The sequence below is a fragment of the Pan paniscus genome, chromosome 7 (genome assembly GCF_029289425.2).
Source record: "Pan paniscus chromosome 7, NHGRI_mPanPan1-v2.0_pri, whole genome shotgun sequence".
NCBI lineage: Eukaryota > Metazoa > Chordata > Mammalia > Primates > Hominidae > Pan > Pan paniscus.
This window is the reverse complement of record NC_073256.2, coordinates 100,428,690-100,453,458: the sequence shown is the minus strand read 5'-3', so window position 1 is coordinate 100,453,458 and position 24,769 is coordinate 100,428,690. Positions and strand designations below refer to the sequence as shown.

Here is a 24,769-nt window from a genome sequence, read left to right as displayed (position 1 = left end):
GTTCATATTTTAATTTAATTTTGGGTGTCCAATTTCCTAGAGATTAGAAATAAAATCATAAATAACATTTTGAAATTATAATAAAAATGAAGTATCACAGATTACTTCATTATTCTATTACATGTTTGATTATTGCTCTCTTATGTAAACTACATTAGTCATCTATAACAAAATGCTTAAAACAGTGCCTGACATATGGTAAACATTCAATATATTTGTCAATTTTATTATCATTACCCAATTCATTTAGAACTACTCAATTTTCCATTTGGATGAAAACAACGTTTTAATGATAAAATATGTAAAATTAGAATTCAAGTGCTTATAATAAACATTGTAAGTTTAGTTGAAGGTAGATACTTTCTAGAAAAGCTCTGATATGTCACTTGCAAAAATAAAGTCATCTAGTTAATCTATGTTGATGACACTGAACATACTTTCATTTTTTTTGTAGGAAGTTTAACCTTATATATCCTAAAGAACAACAATGCATATATTCCCTAATGTAATTAGATATTTTTAGTGTATTACATAATCACACTTGGTTAACTGTAACAGTCCTATGCTTTTAATACCAACTTGTGCTGGCATAATGGCTTATTATACCCACCTCTCCCCTTTTCTTGCCCACTTATGCAATAGCTGGTATTTATTAGATTTAACCATTGACTTACAAAACTGGTGATTTCATATTGCTCAACCAAAAGGATTTCCCAAAACACATAATTATGCCAGATCATGGTTTTTAAGAAAGTTGCTTTCTGATGTTTCAAAGATGGCATATGTTAGAGCATAAAAAACACTACTTCCTACTCTGCAATGATGCTTATGAATGGTTATCTTTTCTTTAGTCATGTCAAACTGCTTGCATTCATGACACTATTTTATTTTAGTTTAGTTTATTGATTAATAAAAATTATATATATATGATGTTTTCATATATGTACGTATTGTGGAGCGGCTAAGTCAACTTAATGAATGAAACATACCTATTACCATGTCTTTTTGTGAAAACATTTAAAATCTACTCCCTTAGCAATGTTCAAGCATATGATATATTGTTATGACTGTAGTCACCATGTTGCACAATAGATCTCCTGAACTTATTGCTTTTATAACTAAAATTTTGTATCTGTTGACAAACATGTTTCCATTGCCCTTCCCGCCCACCTAACCTCTGGTAACCCCCATTCTACTCTCTGCTTCTATTAATGACTTCCACTATTTTAGATTCCAAATATTAGTGAGATGACACAGTATTTATCTTTCTGTACCTGGCTTATTCATTTAGCATAATGTCCTCTAGGTTTATCCATGTTGCCATAAGTGACAGGATTTCCTTCTTTTTAAAGATTGAATAGTATTCCATTGGGGTGTGTGTGTGTGTGAGTATGTGTGTGTGTGTTGTATCTATCTAACTATATGAGATATATATATCTCATATAATCATATTTTTAATCCATTCATCTGTGGATGGACATTTACATATGATATATATGATATATGAAACATGTATATGTCTGAGATATGATATTTATATATTATATGATATATATATATCATATATTTTATCCTATCTGTGGATGGACATTTATGTTGATTCCAATCTTGACTTTTGTGAGTAATTCTGCTATAAAAATGGAAGTAGAGATATCTCTTTGAGATAATTAATTTTATTTTCTTTGAATATATTCCCAGAAATGAAATTGCTGGATCATTTGGTAGTTCTATTTTTATTTTATGAGGAAACTTCACACTGTTTTCCATAATGATTGTACTAATATACATTCCTACCAACAGTGTAAAATAATTCCCTTTACTTTATGTACTCACTGACACTTGTTGTCATGTCACTTTTATAACAATTCTTCTAACAGGTGTGATGTGATATATCATTGTGGTTTTAATTTTTAATTTGTATTTCCCTGATGATTAGTGATTTTGAACTTTTTTCATATGTATGTTGATTATTTGTATGTCTTCTTTTGAGATATGACTTTTTCACATTCTTTGTCCATTTTTCAATCAAGTTATTAATTTTATTGCTATTGAGCTGTTTGAGTTATGGTTAATATTAAAAATATATGAAGAGTTTAATATTGAAAATATGTTAATCAGAATAGAAAGCCCAGCCATAAATCTAAGCATTTTTAGTCAACTGATCTACCAAAGTGCCAAGAACATACAATGGGGAAAGTATAGTCTCTTCAATAAATGGTGTTGGAAAACTGGATATCCATACAAACAAGAAAGAAATTTGATCTCTATTTCACCCCTTATACAAAAATACAATGAATTAAAGAATTAAATATGAGACCTACAACTATGAAACTACTAGAAGAAAACATAGAAGAAAAGTTTCTTGACATTAGTTTGAGCCAAAACTTTTTGGATATGTCCCCAAAAGTACAGGTAACACAAGCAAAAACAGACAGAATTGCATCAAACTAAAAAGCTTTTGCACAGCAAAGAAAAATAATCAACAGAGTGAAGAGACAATCATGGAATGGAAGAAAATGTTTGCAAACCACATGACAGTATGTTAAAATGATAGACTAATATCTTCGTTTAACACCAATCTTATTTTCCTAAGTGTCTTGTTGTTTCACATGTATAATTCTTTTATCAACAAATAGAAATTAACATTATTTTTTAACTGTAACATTTTTTGAAGTGATAAAGTATACTCTGCAGAGAACAATTACCTGAACACCTGGGGACAGAGTCAATGCCACGGTTTTTATGCAAGTGTAGATATAAATGCAGCACAGATTCTTAGAAGAGAAATTAAAGGAGCAGGTGACATATGATAGTCAAGTTGTTTTCTGAAAGTACAGAAGAGAAATGGACAAATGCTGACCCGGTACAAAAGTGACCTTTGAGTGTGTGGGGCATTGTTAAACAGAAAAATACATGAATATCATCAGATTTTTTTGAGAGAGAGACAGAGAGAGAGAAAGAGAGAGAGAGAGAATATATTTCTGCAGGCAGAACCAGTCACAGGCTGGAGCCTGTAAAAGCCTGTGATTAAGGATATGAGGCAGACCAATATGCATTTCCATTTAAGGTCAATCTGTATCAGGGGTGTTATCAGTCAGCCTTTGTACGTCTCTGCTCCCAAACTGGCATCTATAGTCCCATTGTGCATGCTCAATCAGACTGCACTGATTCTATCCATGCACGTGTGATTCCATGGAGGAATCTATAAAATTACAATTTCTCAATTTCTACCAGTTATAGAATTCATATTAGAACTTGAGAATAAAAAGGGCTGAAGACATTGCAGATATCATACCAGAATTCCCTACAAGCATCAGTAATAGAGAAATCAAAGATTGAATTTAATAGTGTCCTCTAGAGAGCCTTTACCAATCAAGCCTAAAAATAGTTTGTTTTTTCTGGTATAAACTTAAAAAAATGTTTTAAAACCTAGATAACATTTTCAACTCGTTAGGTAACAAAAAAAATCAACACTTAAGATATGAAGTAATTTGGGAATTAATAAAAAATTATTTCTTTTGTCTTCACAGTTACAAAGAAATCATGGTATCAATATAAGTATTTGTTTTAAATAATCCATTTTTATATTGCTATTTAATTTGTAATCAATTTCAATAAGTACCTTTAAACAAGACTTCTATAAAATGCAACACATTAATAAATATGTGACCGCTAAGACAAGTCATATTCTAAAAATTACAAAATATCAAACCTATTATCACTGTTGATCACTGAGAGACCAATTTTACACATCAATTGAGACTGGCAACAGCCTTGTTTTTCCCTGTCAATGCCATAAAAAGCCTTAGAACAATTCTATCAAAATGTAAATTTACTTTTTCTCATAGGAAGATTTTTAAAGAGAGGTAGACTGAATTTTAATTCTTGTAATAAAGAATACAAGGATATTTATAAGAAGATAAGTCAGAAAATATTCCTGGTCAAACAATATCTTTTGGACTTCTGGATGACCAAAATTTGATTGTCTTCCAGTCAATGACTGCATGCCTTGCCATGTATGGAGAGTGATTATTTTAAAAATACTTTTAAAAATTGTCATTTAAAAATTATTGCACAAGTCACTTAGAAATATGGATAGTGATTTCTAAAAGTTAGTATATACATATTATGTCTTAATTCAGTTACAAATGAAACGTACTTTTCAGTTAAAATCTGTTGTCTGTCCTACTCTATCTATCCAATGTTCCTCATGCTTTTTTGACCTCATCTTTAGTCACTCTACTTATTGGACTCTTTCTTGGTCCTTCAATTATCCCAATGTTCCTCAGGGACTTTGCATATGCTATTTCTACTTGTAACTATCCAGAGAGAAACTGAACCAATTTCCTCCTTCTTTAGGGTGTCTGATCAAATGTCCCCTTAGTAAGTGGCTTTTCCTGACTTCCCCATAGAAAATAGAAATTCCTCACTCCACATTCCAAAACTCCATTTCTCCCTCACTTGCTTTATTTTTCTCATAGCACTTAGCATTACATAGCATATTACATATTTATTTGTGTGTCATCTTATCTTCAATAAAATGTTGTTTTGCTCATTGCTATAGCCCTACCATTAGAGCAGTCTCTGGAAAGTAGTAGGTGGTCAAAAATATATATTTAAGTCGATAAACTTCATTAGACAGCCATGGATTTTGATGGGCAAAGCATCATATTATGCACTGAGAATGTATCAAACAAGAATAAAGAATACCTTATATGAAAGAAACTTAGAGATTAGTGGTGTAAATAGATAATTTTCTATACATAAGACAGAATATAGAAATTTTAAGAAAAATTACAATATATGAACTGAGGCCGAGTGCAGTGGCTCACAACTGTAATCCCAGCACTTTGGGAGGCCAAGGCAGGCAGATCACCTGAGGTCAGGAGTTCAAGACCAGCCTGGGCAACATGGTGAAACCCTATCTCTACTAAAAATACAAAAATGAGCCAGGCATGGTGGTGGGCACCTGTAATCCCAGCTACTCAGGAGGCTGCGGAAGGAGAATCGCTTGAACCTGGAGGCAGAGTTTGCAGTGCAGTGAGCTGAGATTGTACCGCTGCACTCCAGCTTGGTGACAGAGTGAGGCTCTGTCTCAAAACAAACAAACAAACAAACAAACAAAAATATATGAACTGAAAAGATAGAAGGGAAAGAGCAATTTGACTTAGAAACTGGAGAGGCATTTAGGAAGGATGTGGCATGTGAGTGAAACCTTCAACAGAGAGGTGTGAAGGTGCAGGTGAAGGCCATCTATCAACAAGAAGATAAATAGGCAAAGGCATTGAGATAAGAGAATATAGTGAATTTCAAGGACAATTCACAGCTTTTTTGTTTATTTGTTTGTTTTTTTGAGATGGAGTCTAGCTCTGTCACTCATGCTGGAGTGCAGTGGTGCAATCTTGGCTCACTGCAACCTCCACCTCTTGGGTTCAAGCGATTATTGTGCCTCAGCCTCCCATGTAGCTGGGATTATAGGTGTCTGCCACCACACCCAGCTAATTTTGGTATTTTTAGTAGAGATGCGGTTTCACCATGATGCCCAGGCTGGTCTTGAACTCCTGAACTCAAGTAATCCTCCCGCCTTGGCCTCCCAAATTGCTGGGATTACAGGCATGAGACACTGCGCCTGGCTGACAATTGGTAGCTTGATAAAGGGTAGAATATAGGTGGTACCAGGAAGAGAAGAAAGTAGTGGGCAGATGACAATCATGTAAATTTCTACATTATAAGGTCTTGCTTGTACTCACTTTCTAGTTCAGTGATTCTCAACCTTCGGGAGTATGAAGTTTTTTTTTAAAAAAAAGAATACCGAAACATAATGAGGGCTGCATGTACTATAGTTTTTTTTTAAAGTAAAATATATGGTATAAAAAGCTATTACAAAAGCAGTACACCACCTTTTAAATACATTTGTTTTTATTAAACATATTTTAGGACTTTAAAAGCATATATGTGTGTATATGTTTATGTATATATACACGTGTATGTCCATATACACATATATTTTTCTTCATTATACAATGATTCATATTTATGTAAATATTAATATGTAGTAACCTTGTAGTAACTCCATGGGCACCCAAGGATCTGAAGCACACAAGCCCAGAGCCACCATTATCTAGTCAATGAGAAACCATTAATGTCTTTGAGTAGGGAAATGACCTGATGAGGGTTGTGTTATGGAGGCAATGAGGGTTAGAGATGGAAGGTACCCTACAGGACACTTTCTCAGTGCAATCTACTAAACTTACAGAAGAGATTGCAACCCACAGAAATAATAGATAATTGGCCAAGACTATAAGAAGAGGGCTATGATGACTAGTATTTAGATTTCTGAAGTGATCTCAAGTATTTCCATGATAATATGGATAAGGTCGATAAGCTCACCCAAAGATATTATTAGGAATAAAAAATACATGATCTGTTCCAATTCAGTAAAATAAGATGAAATGTTACATATCTGAAACTCGATTCACACTGTTTTCTTTGCCATGGCACAGGTATTGTGCTAGTTTCAAAATCCTATGGCTTCTACTCTACTTTCTCCTCTATGTCAGTGTTTTAAAAACATATTCATTTTTTAAAAATGTACCTTCATGTGTCTTTTATAAAACTCCAAAAATGTTTTCTCAAGGTCATGTGGAGTTTCAGCAAGGGAGGTTACAGGTTTTCCTTGTTGTATACAGAAATTTTTGAAAATTTAAACATAAACTTCACAGTTAAATAAATATTGTTATTATATATGTATAAAAACTTAGTATTTAAATGGACTCAAAAGTTAAACATTAATTCCCAAATCAATCTGATTTGTAAAAAAACAGGTTTACATGTATTAGAATTCCTTAAATTGGTCTGTACCTGTTTGGCTCTGGCAATATCAGCATCTGATATATGCAAACATTTTTTAATACCATTCAAAATATTCTGTGTCCAATTGAAAGTATTTAATGCAGTTTTGCACAAGTAAGATCTGCTATTTGAGTGAACACTAAGCTGTTCCTTTTACCTAGCAATTGTTCTATCAGAAGCAAGGCAATGGGCACTCTTCCCTCCCTCTCCTCCTCTTGTATAGTGAATTATAAATAACTAATCTCAATATGAGTAGAGAATGAATTTCAAAGCCCCACATGAATCTTCAAAGGTTTAGTACAATTTGTACTTTAAAATCTCTCTCATAAGTATTTTTGTTCACCCCTTTTCCCTCAAACTCCTGACATAGCCACATGCACCTTTACTATTCCTTTTGTCAGATCCTCTGAAAGGAAACACTTATTTTTACTAAAAGATACCATATTAAATCTTTGGATAATGAGAAAAATTAGAAAGTTGATTTATGTACTATCTCATTTTTAAAGAAAATTGTAAAAATACTTTCCTTCTTTCCTACAGTGAGGTTTTCTTGAATGTACAATTATTGCCTTAATTGGATTACAATTGCCTCTAGGTGAGTTTATGCCTTTTATATGATCAAAAACCCACGCATAAAAGATATGACTGAAAATGGAAATGCCCTGGATTTTGGTGATGGGAAAATTCCAGTTTTTCTGTTTACGCATTGGATGGCAAACCATTGTATTACATTCTACTTTTGCAAATATTGCTAGTTTAAGAAATTCATTTAAGGATTCTATTTGCTTTTATTGCTAAGCTTTCTATATACTTTAATTTTATTATGTTCCTGCTCTCTGATATTTTATATTATTAGAATATAGAAACACTTAATGCAACATAAAATAGTTGATACAATTAAATTTAAGTAACACATTAGATTTTTTTTAACTGAACCATTCCAGTACACCCTACTGTGTTTATGCCTGTATAATTATACATCTTCTGACTTGTCTCATGTAATTCATAATTTCTTCCTGCTGCTTAATCACAGACTTCAGTGAGCACATTTTAAGGGGAGACACTCAGTATAATTTTTCTGTGAATCTCTTATTTTCCATGTGCATTAAGGCATTGATAATCCACAAGGAAAAAAAAATGAGGGATATATAAAAGATACAGGAGTAAAGGCACAAGATGGTTTTCATATCTATGCATAATTTAGATTCATTCTTGTAAGAGGAAATCACAAGAAAATTAATCAGCAATATATGTGTAGACTTCACACCAATCATTTTTACCTGAAAAAAGTAGCAGTTTTCATATATTGTTTCTTTATCACAAGAAAGAACTGGCATCAAAAGGCAATCAAGCTTGCAGAATCAAACTGGCAGCCTAGCCCTCAGAGCTTTCTGTGGTGCATGAAACTTCTTTGAACAGGAGAAATGTTAGTTTTCAGATCTTAGGTGAAAACAGACCAAAGAATAAATTATCACACTAAAAATTATCTTTCTATGATTTATTGGCTTTTTGATAGGATAATTGTGACTGATAGACTTTGATTTTCAAAATATTTGATAACATTTAAAGACATCAAAAGAAATAATGAAAAAGTACAGACTTTGAGTACAGAGTAAGTTGCTGTTACCTGTCTATGACGATAAATAGAGACAGTGACAGACCATTTTGGGCTAAATATGGTATTATTTACTTTAGACAATAGAAAAGATAAAGTGATAAAGAGTTAAACTTACTAGAGAGAGGTGATTGTAAAGCTTTTCTTGAGAGGCATATTGCTTTACCGTAAAATAGTGTTATAACAATCTTTTGATTTTTAGCAAGATCCTGATAGCTTTCAGTTCCATAATAATCTTTGTTCTGGACTTTACGCCAGGGTAATTGTGCTGCTCCTTTTCAGCCAGAATCAGTTCCTTTAGGGAAGACTGCAGATGACTCCTTTTAACCCTTTGAAATGGTGCCTGTAGTGAATTATGTCACTAGCATGCTCTGGACCAAGAAGTTTGGCAATGAATATCCTGTTAAATATTTAGCTTGTCATTCACAATTAACTCTCTCCCCTCCATTCTGAACTGCTTTCTACTCCCTAAGAGTTGTAATTGAAATTGGATGAATAAAGAGAAGTTTTAGGCTAGCTTCCCAAACCTTTCAATAGACTTCCAGGAAAGAAAATCTATCACTCCTAGAAAAGCAAAAAAGAGAACTGTCCAGTGATCATGCCTGAATGAAGGATGCTGAGCTAGACTGAAATTGCATTTGATCTGTTTCTCTGTTGATTTTGTAAACCTTTCCAAGGGTTTCCATAGTAACAAGCGAATTATCCCCTCTGCCCTCAACATCTTTCATGCATGTTACAGGAATAAAGATAAAGGTTAGGGTGAGAAAAGCTACAGTATCTTTTCTACTACCAGGATGTATCTGAAGAAGTCATGATTAGTCTTTTAAGAAATCAAGTATGTTTTCCCTACCCCAGTGACATGAAAAAGTTGGGTCAGATTTTACTTACATCTCTGATGTCTGCGTTTGCTCCTGTACATGGTCATTTTGAAAAAAATTAGACTTTCTAAGAAGTAATTGATTTGACCACGGAGACAAAGAGACGGGTTGTGCTCCTGCTTTGCAGTAAGACTGTTGCTCACTGACAGAAGGTAACCAGCAATCACACAGTGAAAGCCAGGGTAATACCATTCTCATAAAATTACAGGGGAGATGCTACAGCCTGTAACTACTCTGTCTAATGTAAATCTTCTAGGGAAAATTGTATTTCCTTCACCTCCCCCCAACCTATAGCAGTTAAGTTCTCTAATGAAATCTGTACTACTAAACTGCTGTCCCTGAAGCAATGTTGGATTAAGAATAGATTCATATATTTAGCAAGAATCGCAAAACTGAAAATCTAAATATAAAAACCTTGTTTAGTATTTATATAAATTAAAAATTGGGTTCATATATCTTTTAACCACTATAGAATACTGAAATTTGTATATTATTTTGAAACTCTGCTAAATTCTTTTCTTCTGAGAATCTCTGATACACTTTGTATGTTCAATTATTAAAGCAATTATCAATTTTAGTTTTGTCTATTTCCCCAGTCTATACTTCTCAGGCAAAACAGAAATTGCACATTTTCACATTTATATCCCCAGAACTTTACATAGAAGGTGAACACAATAGGTTCTCAGGCTCGTTGAGTGCCTACTATGTAGCAGGCACTCTGCTCCTGCTTGCAAGAAGCCTCTCCAGAAGCTTCCCCCACCCCCAATCCCTGGGGCCTCAGTTTAGTCCTCAGTTCTCTACTTTGACAGCAGTTGGGGCATATCCCTATCTGAATATGTTTCACACTGTCACTCAAGTGGACAAGGTGGAAGCTCTGCCTTCATTATGGCTTGTACTGTCCTTTTCTGAGAGCAATGCCTGGCATTCAGCAGAAGCCCAGGAACACTGCCTCTCCCAAACACTCCAAATGAGAACATGGTTTCAAAAACACCTTTGGGTGCTGACTTGGGTGTCTGAAATTAGTTGTTATTTAAAATACAGAAGGACCCACATGCTAGTGAAAAATTTCTATGTCATAAGACTTCCTTGTTATGTATTAAGTTTCACCTTCTTGCCAAGAAGCAGAAGTGGAGATACTCAGCTGTTCAAAGTTATTCTTTTTTAGGTGTGAACAAATCCAGGCTACCTACTAGTAGCGGGAAATATCATCTCCATAACTCTTCATAGAAGCATTGTTTCAGTGTAAAGGATTTTTTTTACTTAAATAATTACATTTTGTAACCACAGATACCAAGAATAATATTCTACAAGTTTTCAGCAATATTCTGTTCCGTGTCCTTGACTTTTGACTAACTAAACTCTTTGGTAAGACTGTTTGTCAAAGACCCCTATGGTTATATCTGGCTTTAGGGCATAGTCAGTGTCTGCATTACTATACATTCCACTGCTGTCTTTCTCTTCCTATTAGAACATACATTTCTGAGGATAAAACTTCATTTTTTTTTTCAGAGATGTATGTCCAGAGGTTAGATCAATGCCTGGCACAAAGTAGGCTCTTAATAAACATTTGTGGAATAAATGAGTTGTGTGTGTGTGTGTGTGTGTGTGTGTGTGTTTGTGTGTGTGTTGGGGGGCTGGTGGTATGGAGTCTCGCTCTGTTACCTAGGCTGGTGTACAGTTGTGCGATCTCGGCTCACTGCAAACTCCGCCTCCCAGGTTCAAGCGATTCTCCTGCCTCGGCCTCCTGAGTAGCTGGGATTACAGGTGCCTGCCACCATGCCCAGCTAATTTTTGTATTTTTGGTAGAGACAGGGTTTCGCCATGTTGGCCAGGCTGGTCTCGAACTCCTGACCTCAGGTGATCCGCCCACCTTGGCTTCCCAAAGTGCTAGGACTACAGGTGTGAGCCACCATGCCCGGCCATGAATAAATTTTAATAAACAAGTTTCAATGATAAAGTCCATACAATCACAAATTCTTTTTCAATAAATTTAGACAAGAGCCAATTCATGTTTATTGACTACAGTAACTTTTTTATATAATTAAAATACTTGTCATTTCACATCTTTTAGTTCCAGTGTTAATTTGAATGCATTCTGTCATTACATCAGTTCTCAATATATAGATTTTGATGAAATTGTACATATTCACAGGTATGAAGATCTAGTGATGTATTTTAAATTCACAGGAACAAAGCCATATTTAATAAGCAATGTCTCCTTTATAAAAGCTATTTGCTGATTTCTTAGACATCAATGCCATAAGACCAACAAGGCATGAAAACTGTGGCAATTCAATAGAATTAAAACAGTTTTTCTGTTTTAGGCAGTATATAGGTGGTATATATTTATGATATGAATAAACGTGGTGATGATTAGGCAGTAATGGACTAATGACTCAAATGTCATTGATATTAGCATTATTATTTGATTATATACAGTCAAATTTGTAGTTTTTCACTTTTCACATTTTTAATTCTCCATTATCTATAATTAATATCAATCTGAACAGTTTTTGGAAAGACCATGTGACAATTCACTTCATTCATATGTACAAGAAGCCCCCACCCTCCAGCCTCATCGATCATCACACCTATACACCTTAAAATCCACGTGTATATATAAACAGATACACACTACAACAAACAGCCTGACTTGTACTCATCAATGTTTGGCCCACCTTTCTTCTCCAGACCTTATATCAGGGCTGAGTTTCTTAGGCTCCATATAGGCGATTTCCATCTCCTCAATCCTGTCTTATGTTCCTTTTCTCACCTCAGTGCATTTAGAGCACCTACTCCTGAACCTCACATCTGGGCCTAGTGGCTTGAATCTTGGAGGGATTGGGGACCTTACATACACCCGGTGAATACAAGCCAACTTCATGAGCACCATGCTGCAGTAGGGTAGGCAGGTGAGAGAAAGGCAGGGGCAGTGGCTTAGGGGGAGCAGAGTCCTTGGTGAAAGTGGAACCTGGGGAACCTTCATTCCGAAAAGTAGGAAGAAAAAATATAGACATAAGAGACAGAGAGAGAAGCTGAAGAGAAGGGCATGTCCAGGCACCCTACTCTTCTTCCTGCCCTCTTCAAGAATCCCAAATGGGCTAGAGTTGTTTTGTTTGCAAAATCAGTTTTATGCCTATAACAACAGAGGCCAAAAGATGCCTTAATTAACAAACTTTCTCCTCATCTACTCCCAACAATCAGTTTTTCTTTTACTTAAATTGAATCTTTATACTCCACACTTAAAATGCAAATCTAGTGAGCGTTGATACATTGGGATGAATTAACTTTCATTAAAAATCAAATAATTGTATCTATACCTTTCATTTCTTGATGGAAGGAATCAGTAGAAATAAAAGCCTATAAGATATATACTTTTAATATAAATGTATAATAGAAACTGTCCTTTTAACAGTAATAGAATAACAAATAGAAGAAAGGAAGGAGAGAGAGGAAGAAAAGGAAGAAAGAGAGAGGGGAGAGTGAGATAGGAGGGCGAGGGAAAGAGGAAGAGAGAAAGGGAAAGAATGAGTGTGTGTGTGTGTGTGTGTGTGTGTGAGAGAGAGAGAGAGAGAGAGAGAGAGAGAAAGACTATGCATCTAGCCCTGTGCTAAATATACATCATGTCACATAATCTTCTGTTACTTGAGTATCTCTAGCCCAATTTTGAAAATGGGGAAACTTTAGCCAAATGAGAACATGTAGAAGTAATGGTCAGGGACACCCCATGACTTACATAGTTGTGTTGAGAGCATTTTACCAGGAACTAGGCCAATATGATTTAGGGCTGAATTAAGTGGCAATGCACTGGGTAGCTTCTAGGGGAAACTTACCTAAAAGGGCTCTCTGGTGTCACTAGTAATGTACTGAAACCAAGGACAACATGTTTGCCAGAACGTGACACAGGGAGTGAATGCTGTGTGATTTAAAAAGAGCTAAAATTTAGAGAATGTTCATTAGGTGCTGAGGTCTTTTCTAAATGTTATATGCATTATTTCATTGAACACTGAAAACAGTCCTGTGATGTATGTATTGTTATTATTGGTTTCATTTTTATTATTCTTATCATCATTCTTATTTGATGCTTCAGTAAAGTGAAGCTAAGAGGTTATGTCTGAATAAAGTGTCGCAGAGGGCAAGACATAGTGTGATTAAAATCTGGCTAATATTTCTCCAGAGACAGTTCAACATAACATGCCATGTGAGGTGAAGGGATACTTTGAGTAGTTGTGCAGGAAACAGGAGATGAGACCCCACAAGGGACATGTTTCCACAACAACTAGTTGTGCTAAACTACCTTCTAGGAGGGGTGAATCCAGTTGACTGCAGGGCTTCTGGCTTCCTGGCAGGGACATTCAAGTTTGGAGCCAGAGCTGACTTGGGATAACAGAACAGGCCTTCTCAGCTCTGCAGCAGGGATGAGTACCCTGTCTTACTGGAGTCACCTCACCCCGTCTCTTCCTGATCCTCCAGCCCTCATTCTTTTCTCCAAATAAAACCCTAACTGGATATTTCCAGAATATCAAATGTATCGAATTATTAGCTCACTCGGAGTATTGACATCTTTATCTGGTTTTCAAGTTAAAACGTGTTGAATTTCATAAACCTTCTAAGTATTTTGTCAAGACACTGTATATAGAATGTATAGAAATCATTAACTTGAATTTTATGATGGTTCCATTTCAGAGAATTGCTAGAATAATTAAATATTAAAACCGAAAAGATGCAGCAAAGTTCTGTTGCCCAAATTCTTCATTTACAGATGTCCGATAGAGACCAGACAGCTCCTACAAGTTTGCTGAAAAGATAACTGAAGGAAGATGAGGTATATTAACTCATGCAACTTGGACCATGTACTCCCAGCAGGGGCTTCAATCAGGGCTTCCAAGAGTGATAGGAAGTGATATCTCAACTCTCCTTTCTCAGGTAGGAACAGAAAATGTTTATCAGGTTTAGATGTAAAGTTACTCACAGTTAACCTTTCTCCTAGGTCACTCATATCACCCAGCGCCCTGATGTATGGGTGGGACCCTTCTCTTACCCTTTCCTCCTTATCTTATCCGCTGCCCCTGTGGTACCACTGGCTTTTCTCCTCTTAGAGATAAATGCTTCCTTCTTTTGAAACACCTCCCTATTCATACAATTCCTATGAATTCTTTATATGAATACTTTCCTCAGGTTTTTTCAAGGATAACAACCAAATAATTTTCAACCCCAGCACAATCACCAACCCATCTTTTCATCAATTAAACAAATATATATCTGTATCTTTGACACTCATCTATATTAAATTACTTGCTGTCTTGACAACTGTCTGGAGATCTGGACCCACATCCATCCGCCCCAAGTCAAGTGCTGTCCTGGAAGTAGATAATCTAAAAATAGTTACTAAAATATTTAATGGCTATCATATTAAAAACATCTTGTCATTTCATTCAACACCTCATTTTACTTTATTTATCATTGTTCTTTTTTGAATTGAAGGAAATAAAAGACTTTCTTAAGTTTGGTCCAGGTTTTCATTTGTGGTATTGGTTCAAATTAGGGAAAAATAATGATTTCCAGAAAGATGCTTCTTTATTCTTGACTGTTGCTAAAAGTGAAATAAGCAAACAAATCAATTCTGTACTCCTTAGTTTTGTTCAGTTTTTTTATGTATCTGGAAGAGACTTTCATTTTTTTTAAACTATAATTGGGTTTTATTATTAAGTCTTTATTCATTTCTTTGGACTTTGTCCAGTTTCCTATGCATTAATGTCAAAGAAATCTTTACAATTATTATGATTCTGAAATATTTAATACTTACATGTATTAAACAGTTAAAATGTTTATCCTTTATAACTACAATTACAATTGATTTTATTTTTACTGCATCTCCTTAGTGGTAATTGTTTTTTAGCATTCTTGCTTTTGTTGCTTCTCTTTATATGCTTTCCATTCAATTTTATCTGAGTTTTATCTTTTTGTAGCCTAAATTTGATTATCCAGACTTAGTTTTATCTTCTTGGTTGCCTGATTTTCTCATTTATACTTGGATGAATTTGCAGTGTTTTAAGGATAATGAAATTCTATCTTCTTTATCATATCCTTTGGATGGGTTCAAGTATTTAATGGTTACAAAAGAGTTGAAAAATGTCTTTAATTTCCTAGCGATTATACTTAAAAGTATGAAGGAAATTACTTATGTCTATGTAAATAATTTACCTCCCTTCAATATATTTTTAATAAATGTTGGCTATATTTTACCTTAAAGGTATAACGTAAAATAATCCTGAACCTAAAAAGGTACAAGGTCTCTTTTCGGATGATAGCCACATAAAAGGTACTATCATCTGCAACAAACTACCTCACAGACATATGGAAGTGATTATATAGTTTATTGGAGATGTGCATTGCTATGGTCTAAATGTTTTTGTTCCTCTCCAATTAGTGCATTGAAACCCAATCCCTCCTGTGATGTATTTAAAGGTGGGGCCTTTGGGAGGTGATTAGGTCATGGGAGCAGAACCCTCACAAATGTGATTAGTGCCTTTATTAAAAAGACCCCAGAGAGATCCCTTGCCTCTTCCACCTGAGGACACAAAGAGAAGTTGCCTTCTATTGACCAGAAAGAAGGCCCTCACAAGATACTGAATCTGCCAGCACTTTGATCTCAGACTTCCCAGCCTTTAGAACTCTGGGAAACAAATTTCTGTTGTTTATAAGCCACCCAATGTATGGCATTTTGTTATAACAGTGGAGTGGACTAGACAAGCATGATGTGGGAGAGTTGCTGTACCATGCTCCCTAGAGATTTTTACTTATAAAAAATACTTCCTCAGCAGCTCACAACTTTTGTCTCAGAGCATCTCCACTGTGTCCTGAGATGAAGGGATTGTACTGAGTTTATAGGGAATCATGATGAGAAATTAAAACATCCTTGAAGTCATATTAGTTTCTGTGATCATGAAAATTATGCATAGAGTTTTACTATGAAAGAGTTTACAGAATAGGATATATACACTTATCTATCTACTATCTATCTATTCATCTGTTATCTATTTATTCTATCTATCTATCTATCTATCTATCTATCTATCTATCTATCTATCTATCTATCTATCTATGTACCTACCTATCTTAAAAGCCACAGGGTTGTGAGTGGTAAAGCTTCCTAGCAAAACACGGTTCTGAGGTGTTTGCAGGATGCGTCCTTCCTCAGTGGCCAGATTGTAGCTAGAGAAAATTCTTAACCAAGCACAGAAGACTCAGGACAATGGTGGGGACCAGCAAGTGGCACGTGGCACGTGAAGTAGAGGAAGGCAGAGACATAAAGTAGCAAGTATCCTATTGTACACACTGCTGACTTCTCAGAGTTCTGCCTTTCTCTTTTCCTGGCTGATTCTATCTTAGTCAACGTCTGTCTTTCCTGAAACTTGCCCTTACTTTCTTCTTTCTGGACTCTGAACTAGAGCATCTGGTTTCATCTTTCTATTCTGTGGGGTTTCTTTCCTCTGCTGTGTTTTATCTATATAAAATTCATTGTATTTCTACTTTATTTTATATATGTGGTAGTGGGGCACAAATTCTTCTTGGTGTGAGGCAGGTAATAAATACATGATGCTAAAAAAACGATGAACTGGGATTCTGCACTCCACTGTATGATACCTTGCATATTCTGCTTCAAAAAATATATGTTATTATCATTGGGACTCTATATTATAATTTTACATCATCGCCCCTAGAGTTCACTAATGTTAGCTTTATAATGTAAGCAATGAATTAAATATAGATGAGGTATTTTAATTAAAATATTCCCTAATTAATTGCAGAAGCTAAATGGAATCATAAAAATGAACAATTATTAAGTGCTTGCTTTGTGTGAGGGATTTTGTTTATGTTGCTTTAATTTTAAAGCAGTGATGCGAGGTAGGAGTCCTCATCCTACAGATAAGGGAACTAAGGTTCAAGGGCCAAGTTCAAAGAGCTTGCAAGAAAGAAGCAGAGCTGGAGTGTGTAAGTTTGTGAGCTGCAAAAGCTGTACCCAGTTCATGATACCACTGTCTCGTGTGTTGTAAAACTAATTGTCAAAGAAACCAAATTCAGAAAACAGTTGAGAATGGAGAACACTACCTAGGATTTTACTTTAGTTGGAATTATTGGAGTTATTGTCATTTTGGCAAATATACATGCTTTTAAAGTGTCAGACAATGGGAGAATATATTTGATATGTGAGATTTCAATAGAGAATGCATTCTGATACTTACCTATCCTCATACTCCAGATAAAGAATACAGTGTGTTCTCCCTTGTAAGTGGGAGCTAAATGATGAGAACATATGGACACATAGAGGGGAAAAACAGACACTAGGGCCTTTGGAGGGTGGAGGGTGGGAGAAGAGAGAAAATCAGAAAAAATAACTAATAGGTACTAGGCTTAATACCTGGGTGATGAAATAATCTGTACAGCAAACCCCCATGACACAAGTTTACCTGTATAACAAACCTGCACTTTCACTCCTGAATTAAAAGTTAAAAAGAATTCTAGAGGTGCATATATTGTGATTCTAAAGATATTCAAGTAAAGCCTAATTGGTGCATGAAGTCCACTGAAATGATATATTTGCACTAATCTAAGGTCCATTATGGACTTGGATAATGTTCTTCGGGGAAAATAATCAAGTAGGTTAGAATGACCCAGAGCAAATTTCCAATTAAAAAGAGATAACATTATGTCAGAAAATTAGGTGCCCATACACACACATAACCAAACAATTTTGAAAATGTTGGTCTAGACATTAAGAAGATTTATTCATAGTTTAAAAATATAATGCTTAAAATAGACAAAGACCAATACTATGATAAGTAACTCTTTATGGGCTTTAAAAAATATCAATTTCGATTTATGGATCATATTCAGCATATTTTTGTTTCTAAGAATAATATCAACATTTTTACTCCAAAATTTCTAATTATTTCCAATTTAAAATTTGCATAAAATATTATATATTAATAGAATTCATTTCAGCCTGTCTACAAAAGTATTATACACAGCAATCCTGTCCTCCTAATTCCTTTCCTGTTCCTATTTAGTTATAATTACACCACATTGATGAGCTACTTCAGCCTGCTGAGTTGAATAGAATGAATTTTCAGGTATAATTTAGCATTACATAGCCCAAGGGCATTTCAGAAATCCATCTCGAATCCTCATTTTGTGTGTATTTGTGTCTGCTAAAGGGCTCAGAACCACCTGGATATTCTTTGACCTCTTATATATGTTTCAAAGACAACTATTTGAATAAACTCTGCATTTGCCATTACCAGCACAGCAGTATGTGAACAGTAAATATGTAAATGAAATTCATGATTCTCTTACCATTATAAAGACCGTTTTTAGATGTTTACTTAAACGGCCTTAGATACAGAAACAGAAATTATGGTGGGAAAAAAGAGTCTCACATTTTATTTTCAAAACTTCTTTAGTTTGGCAAACACAAAATCTTGTATTATTTTTAATATTTTTAAATCATGCCTTGGAAAGCTATAGAAAGCCCACCTGGAGAACGCAGTAAATACTTAAATGAATCATTAGAGGATTCACAAAATATGAACACAAATACAGCATGTGAAAAGGTGATTATTCAATTTTAAAAACCTTTGGCTCCCAGCTTCTAAGACCATTTAAAGAAACGTTTGTAGGAAAATAGTATAACAAAGAAGGAACAAAGATTTCAGCTTGTGACTACCTAATCTTGATTCGATGAGGAAAACAATTTCTTTTTTATGGTTGCCTTTTTCTTGGGTTGATGATCACATGTGTTTTCAGTAGCATAAATAGCTATGTTCCCATCTGGATAAGATTAACCTTTTTTTTTTTCAAATTATAACATTTAGGATTTAACATATGATCCCTCATTTAAATTAAATGAACTTAACTTCAGTTTTTTAAATAATATACCTTGTGCACTTAAATTTTGTCATCTGGTTGATGTAATGCTAAGTAAAAACAGACATGATTGTTCATATAGCTTTTATTTTATTGGGGAATACTGACACTAATCAAGTGATCACAAACTTACAGAATATATTCATTCATGTGATTCATCATCCTGTTCATAGCAGATTTGTGGTCCTTTGACAGTGTATTGAAAAAAATGGCCCTTGACAATGAGTGGTCCACTCTTCTCTGAGGCTGAGGGAATGAGTGCTGTATTAGGAGTGTTTAAAGAATGGAGTCATGGGTAACAATAATTAAGCATTAGTGAGAGAATTACTGAGAGGGGTAGAAAGTTCAGTGGACTATGTTGATTTAAGAACAGCATGATGATACATAATTGGTGTTCAACAAATAATGTTGATACATTTTTGTTTGCTAAGTTTGCTACCAATTTGTAATCATGGTGCAAACAATTTCTCATTACTCAGATTAAGAACACAATAATTAGTAAATAGAATTCTATACCTCATTACTTCATGCAACAAATACTAAGTATATACTTGTCCAAGATACAAGGGGACAAAGATAAAATAGCCATCATCTTAATCTTAAAATTTTGCTTATAATAGATATGTGATTCATAAGGTTTTCAAAAATAACATTTCTATAAAACTACCAGTTAAAATATGTTTATATCAAAGAGAATGAATATAACCAGTACCCTGACACTTGAAATAATGGTTCTAGTTTTGAAAAGTGGCAGTCAGTGGTGATAGAAAACCCTGTAATATGTCAATAAATATATGACAAGAATTAATTCCATGCAGATCACTGGGCATGACATTTTGGAAATTTTCAGCAGAAGCAGAATAAATTACTTATGTCTTAGAGGATATTATAAAAATCTAAGCTGAGATGTATGTTTGTGAGTTGGTGCCCATGACATGAACAGGTTAGTGACAGCTGAAAAAATTACTCAAAATAAAAATAAACTGCTGAAACATATGTGTAAAGACCTGACACATTATCAAGAAACAGTGATTAATCAATATGGCTTCAGAAAATGGAAAAAAGAAAACTTTTATAATAAAAATACCAAATCAAGGCATTTCTGGTTAATCCTAATTCTTCTTGATATTAGTTAATATCTGACGTTAATTATACTTCATATTTTCATACCAGAGTTTCCTCATCTATAAATGTTTCCTCAACTATTATATATTTACAGGACTGTTACAAGAATTAAATGAGTTAATACATAAAAAGTACTTAGAATAATGACAAGTATAGTGTTAGCTATTATTACTGGCTATACCCATGTAGATGTTCAAAACACGTATCAAATACAACATATACAAAAAACAAACAGCCTATTCCAGTGTTTCTGGTTAGATTAGAACATATCACAAGACAATAATTTATTGGCAAATGTGTCCGGTTTTATGACAGTACCATGCCACTTTGATTACTATAGCTTTGTAATTATTTTAAAATTAGGTAAAATGATGCTTCCAGCTGTGTTCTTTTTGTTCAAGATTACCTTGGCTATTCAAGGTCTTTTGTGGTTCCATACATATTTTAGGATTGCTTTTTCTATTTCTGTGGAGAATGTCATTGGAATTATGGTGAGTATTTCATTGAATCTACAGATTGCTTTGAATTGTCATTTAAAAAATATTAATTCTTTTAATCTATAAACACAGGCATTTTTCTACTTATTTGTGTCTTCTACAATTTCTTTCATCCCTGTTTTATAGCTCTCATTATACAGGTGTTTCACCTCCTTGCTTAAATTTACTCATGAATATATTTTTTTATGATGCTATGTAAACGAGATTGTTTTCTTAATCTTTTTTTCCCAATAGTTTGTTAGTGAATGCTACTGATCTTGGCATGTTGATTTTGTATCCTGCAACTTTATTGAATTTGTTTATCAGTTCTAATGGACTGATATGAATCAGATTTTTGGTGGAGTCTTTAGGATTTCTCTATATAAGATCATGTCATCTGCAAACAGAAAATTCAACTCCTTCCTTTCCAATCTGGATGCCTTTTATTTCTTTGTCTTACCCAATTGCTTTGGCTAGGACTTCCAGTGCTATGTTGCATAGGAGTGGAGAGAGTGGGGTTCTTGTTCCTAATCATAGAAGAACTTTCAACTTTCCACCATTGGTTAAATGTTAGCTGTGGGTTCCTCATATATGGCCTTTATTGTGTAGAGGTACATTATTTTTATACCTAATTTGTTGAGAGCTTTTTTTTAATCATGAAAGAATGTTAAATTTTGTGAAATGTATTTTTCTTCATCTTTGAGGTGATCATATGGTTTTTCTCCTTCATTATGTTAATATGGTGAATCACATTTATTGATTTACATATTTGAATGATTCTTATATCCCAGGGATGAATTCCACTTGATAATGATCACTGATTCTTTTAAAATGCTGTTGAATTTTATTTGCTTCTATTTTGTTGAGAATTTTTACATCTATGTTCATCAGGAATATCAGCCTGCAATTTTTTTTCTTGTAGTGCCCTTGTCAGGCTTTGGTATCAGAGTAATGCTGGACTCATAAAATGCGTCTAAAAATATTCTCTCCTCTTCAAGTTTTCATTTGCTATTATATTAATATGGTTTGGCTATGTCCCCACCCAAATCTCATCTTCAATTGTTTTTCCCATAATCCCCACGTGTTGTGGGAGGGACCCAGTGGAAGGTAATTGAGTCATGGGGCAGTTACTTCCATGCTGTTCTTGTGATAGTGAGTTCCCATGAGATCTGTTGGTTTTATAATGGGCTTTCCCCTTTTGCTTGACATTTCTTCTTCCTGCCATCATGTGAAGAAGGACGTGTTTGCTTCCCCTTCTGCATGATTGTAAGTTTTGTGAGGCCTTTCCAGCTATGCGAAACTGTGAGTCAATTAAACCTCTTTGCTTTATAAATTGCCCAGTCTCAGGCACTTCTTTTTAGCAGTGTGAGAATGGGCTAATACATTTATCCCCAACAGCCAGCCAGTGTCCAAGATATATTAGTTGCTCTACAAATATTTATGAATCAAATGAGTGTATTAGTTTTCTATTGTTGCTTTAACAAATTACCAAAAATTTGATAATTTAAAACCACACAAATTTACTCTGATGATCTTGGAAGTTAGACATTTAAAATAAGGTGTTGGTTGGGCTATGTTATTTATGAAGATTTCAGGAGATAATTTGTTTGCTTGCCTTTTCTAACTTCTAGAGGCTACCTACCATCCTTGGCTCATGGCCTCTTCCTTCAACTTAGTGCATCATCCCACTTCGTGGATCCATTACCATGTCTCCCTTTTCTTACTTTGATTCTCCTTCCTCTCTAGTAGAAGGGTTCTTGTGATCACATTGACACATCCAGATAATCTGCCATCACTGTCACTGCTACAACCAACAAGACTCAAGTATTTGGAAAAACAGCCAGATCCTGAACTATGCCATACCTGTTACAACATACACATGCAAAATAATGCTACATACTTTGCATTTTTAGCTTTTCAGTTTCTGCAGCAGAAGGATGAATACCAGAAATAGTTGAAATAGATATTTCACTAAATCTATAGATTAATTTGTGAGAAATAGATATTTCACTAAATCTATAGATTAATTTGTGAGAAATGATATTTTAGGTCTTCAAATCCACGAACAGGTTTTGCAGGTTTCAGGGTAGTGGTCTTACACACCTTCCATTAGATTTATGCTGAAACATTCGAATTGTAAAAGCTATTCTAAGTGATACCCCTTTAAAATTTCATATTCTATGTTTGATTGCTATTGCTGGTACATAGAATGAAAAATGACTTTGTATATTGACCTTCTGGAATTTCTTAACTAATTCTAACTGAGCAGTCCATATTGTTTTTGATTTTTCTATATGTTCAATCAGGTTATCTACAAATAGGGATGTTTTTTATTTCTGTCTTCAGTGGCTGTGACATCCAGTGTAATACTAAATATAAGTGGTGAGAATGTGCATCTTTTTCTCACTCTTCATTTCAAGGCATAAAGTTTCAATAATTCATTGCTAAGCATGATTTTACTCATGTGCATGTTTTTCTATTTTCAGAAACTTGTTACATTAAAGACATCCCTTCTATTCTAATTTTCCAAAGTTTTTTTTAAAAATCATGATTGGATATTGAATTTGGTCAAATATATCTACTGATGTATAATTTTTTCTCATTTATTGTGAAATATTTTGGTATATTTTTAAATGTTTTACCATATCTGCATTTCTAGAATAAACCCAATGTGATCATGATATTTTATACTTTCTATGAATCACTACATTTGATTTGCTAATATTTTGCTCTTGTTTAGGATTTTTGTATCTATGCACATGAGAAAATTGGACTATATTTTCTCACTCCAGTTATTTTAGTATCACTTCTTTTGCATGTGCTTTCTATCTACCTGGAATATCCCTTTCCTGCCTTTCCTCCAGGGGACTCACTCTCTTCTATTGCTTTCCTAGCACCCCAGGAATCCATCTGATATAGGCCTCACCACTTCTATACAAGATATGAGGGGAGGGGGGAGGAAGAAAGCCCAGCATGTGTGGTTTAGAAGGTGCTCATTTGTTCTTTCTTGAATTAAATGGGGCTGTGCTTAGCTCCTTAGGAATATAATCAGATAACGATTTGGAAGTCTTACTCTTTGTTTTTGAATCTTTCTCAATTCACTGTCATTTCAACTACTTAATGATGAAAATAAACTATGATTAAAGTGCAAAGATTTTATTCCAGCAAAAACATTTAGAGAACTGAAATATAATCTGTACTTGCAAATAGCCAGAGATGGCCAGAGTGCCCCAGATTCTATCTCAAGAGTGATCTGTGGACAAAGATAACCTCCTTGTAAACCAGAATGCCATATTTTATATATGACAGAAACCAAAGTCCCTTTGGCTTTCCTTCAGGAGAGTTCATCACAAGCCCATTTATCATTTCTAGATCCCATATAAAGTTATCCTGACAAACAATACAAAATGTTTGTAGTCTAATAAAACTAAAGAAAGTAATTTTAACTTTTAGGTTTAATAAATGCCAGACATGGAAATTCTCCAAACAGTGCTTTGACTTGCCTGGAAAATGTTATTACTATAAAATGCTTGGAGATGCTAGATTTCTTTTTCTTTTAATCTCAAAAATCAGTCTTACAAAGATAAAAAAATTAGCAATTCCACCATTTGAAAGTAGTTATGTCATTTTCCACCTATATAGTTACATTTCTATAACTTTGCTTCACTGATAAATTTATTTTAAAATGTGAATTAATGGATGATATCACCATTATCTCCAAAATCTGGGTCCTCATAATCCAGCTTTAGAATTTATCATCCACTTTCTTCTCTTTAATTTTCTGATTTAAAATATTTAATATTTGGCTATAAGACTTAAAGATGGATTTCTATTTCTATGTTATATGCATGTGAGAAAGTTAATTTTATTAAAAACAATAGTTCTTTTACCTTATA

The 24,769-nt window shown here is 34.2% G+C and overlaps 1 protein-coding gene across 23 annotated transcripts in view; it reads right to left on the bottom strand.

Moving 5' to 3' along the window:
• Positions 1-24,769, bottom strand: part of RALYL (RALY RNA binding protein like) — a 730,691-nt gene that overhangs the window by 205,651 nt on the left and 500,271 nt on the right. For 3 of the 23 annotated variants that reach the window (XM_034966298.4, XM_057303047.2, XM_055116695.3), the window contains exon 1: positions 9,356-9,499. The exons of the other annotated variants lie outside the window; for them this stretch is intronic. In XM_034966298.4, the coding sequence (XP_034822189.1) occupies positions 9,356-9,392 (37 nt within the window). In that variant the 5' untranslated portion in view covers positions 9,393-9,499. Of the gene's footprint in view, positions 1-9,355; positions 9,500-24,769 lie in introns of those variants that run through there. 23 annotated transcript variants of the gene reach the window in all.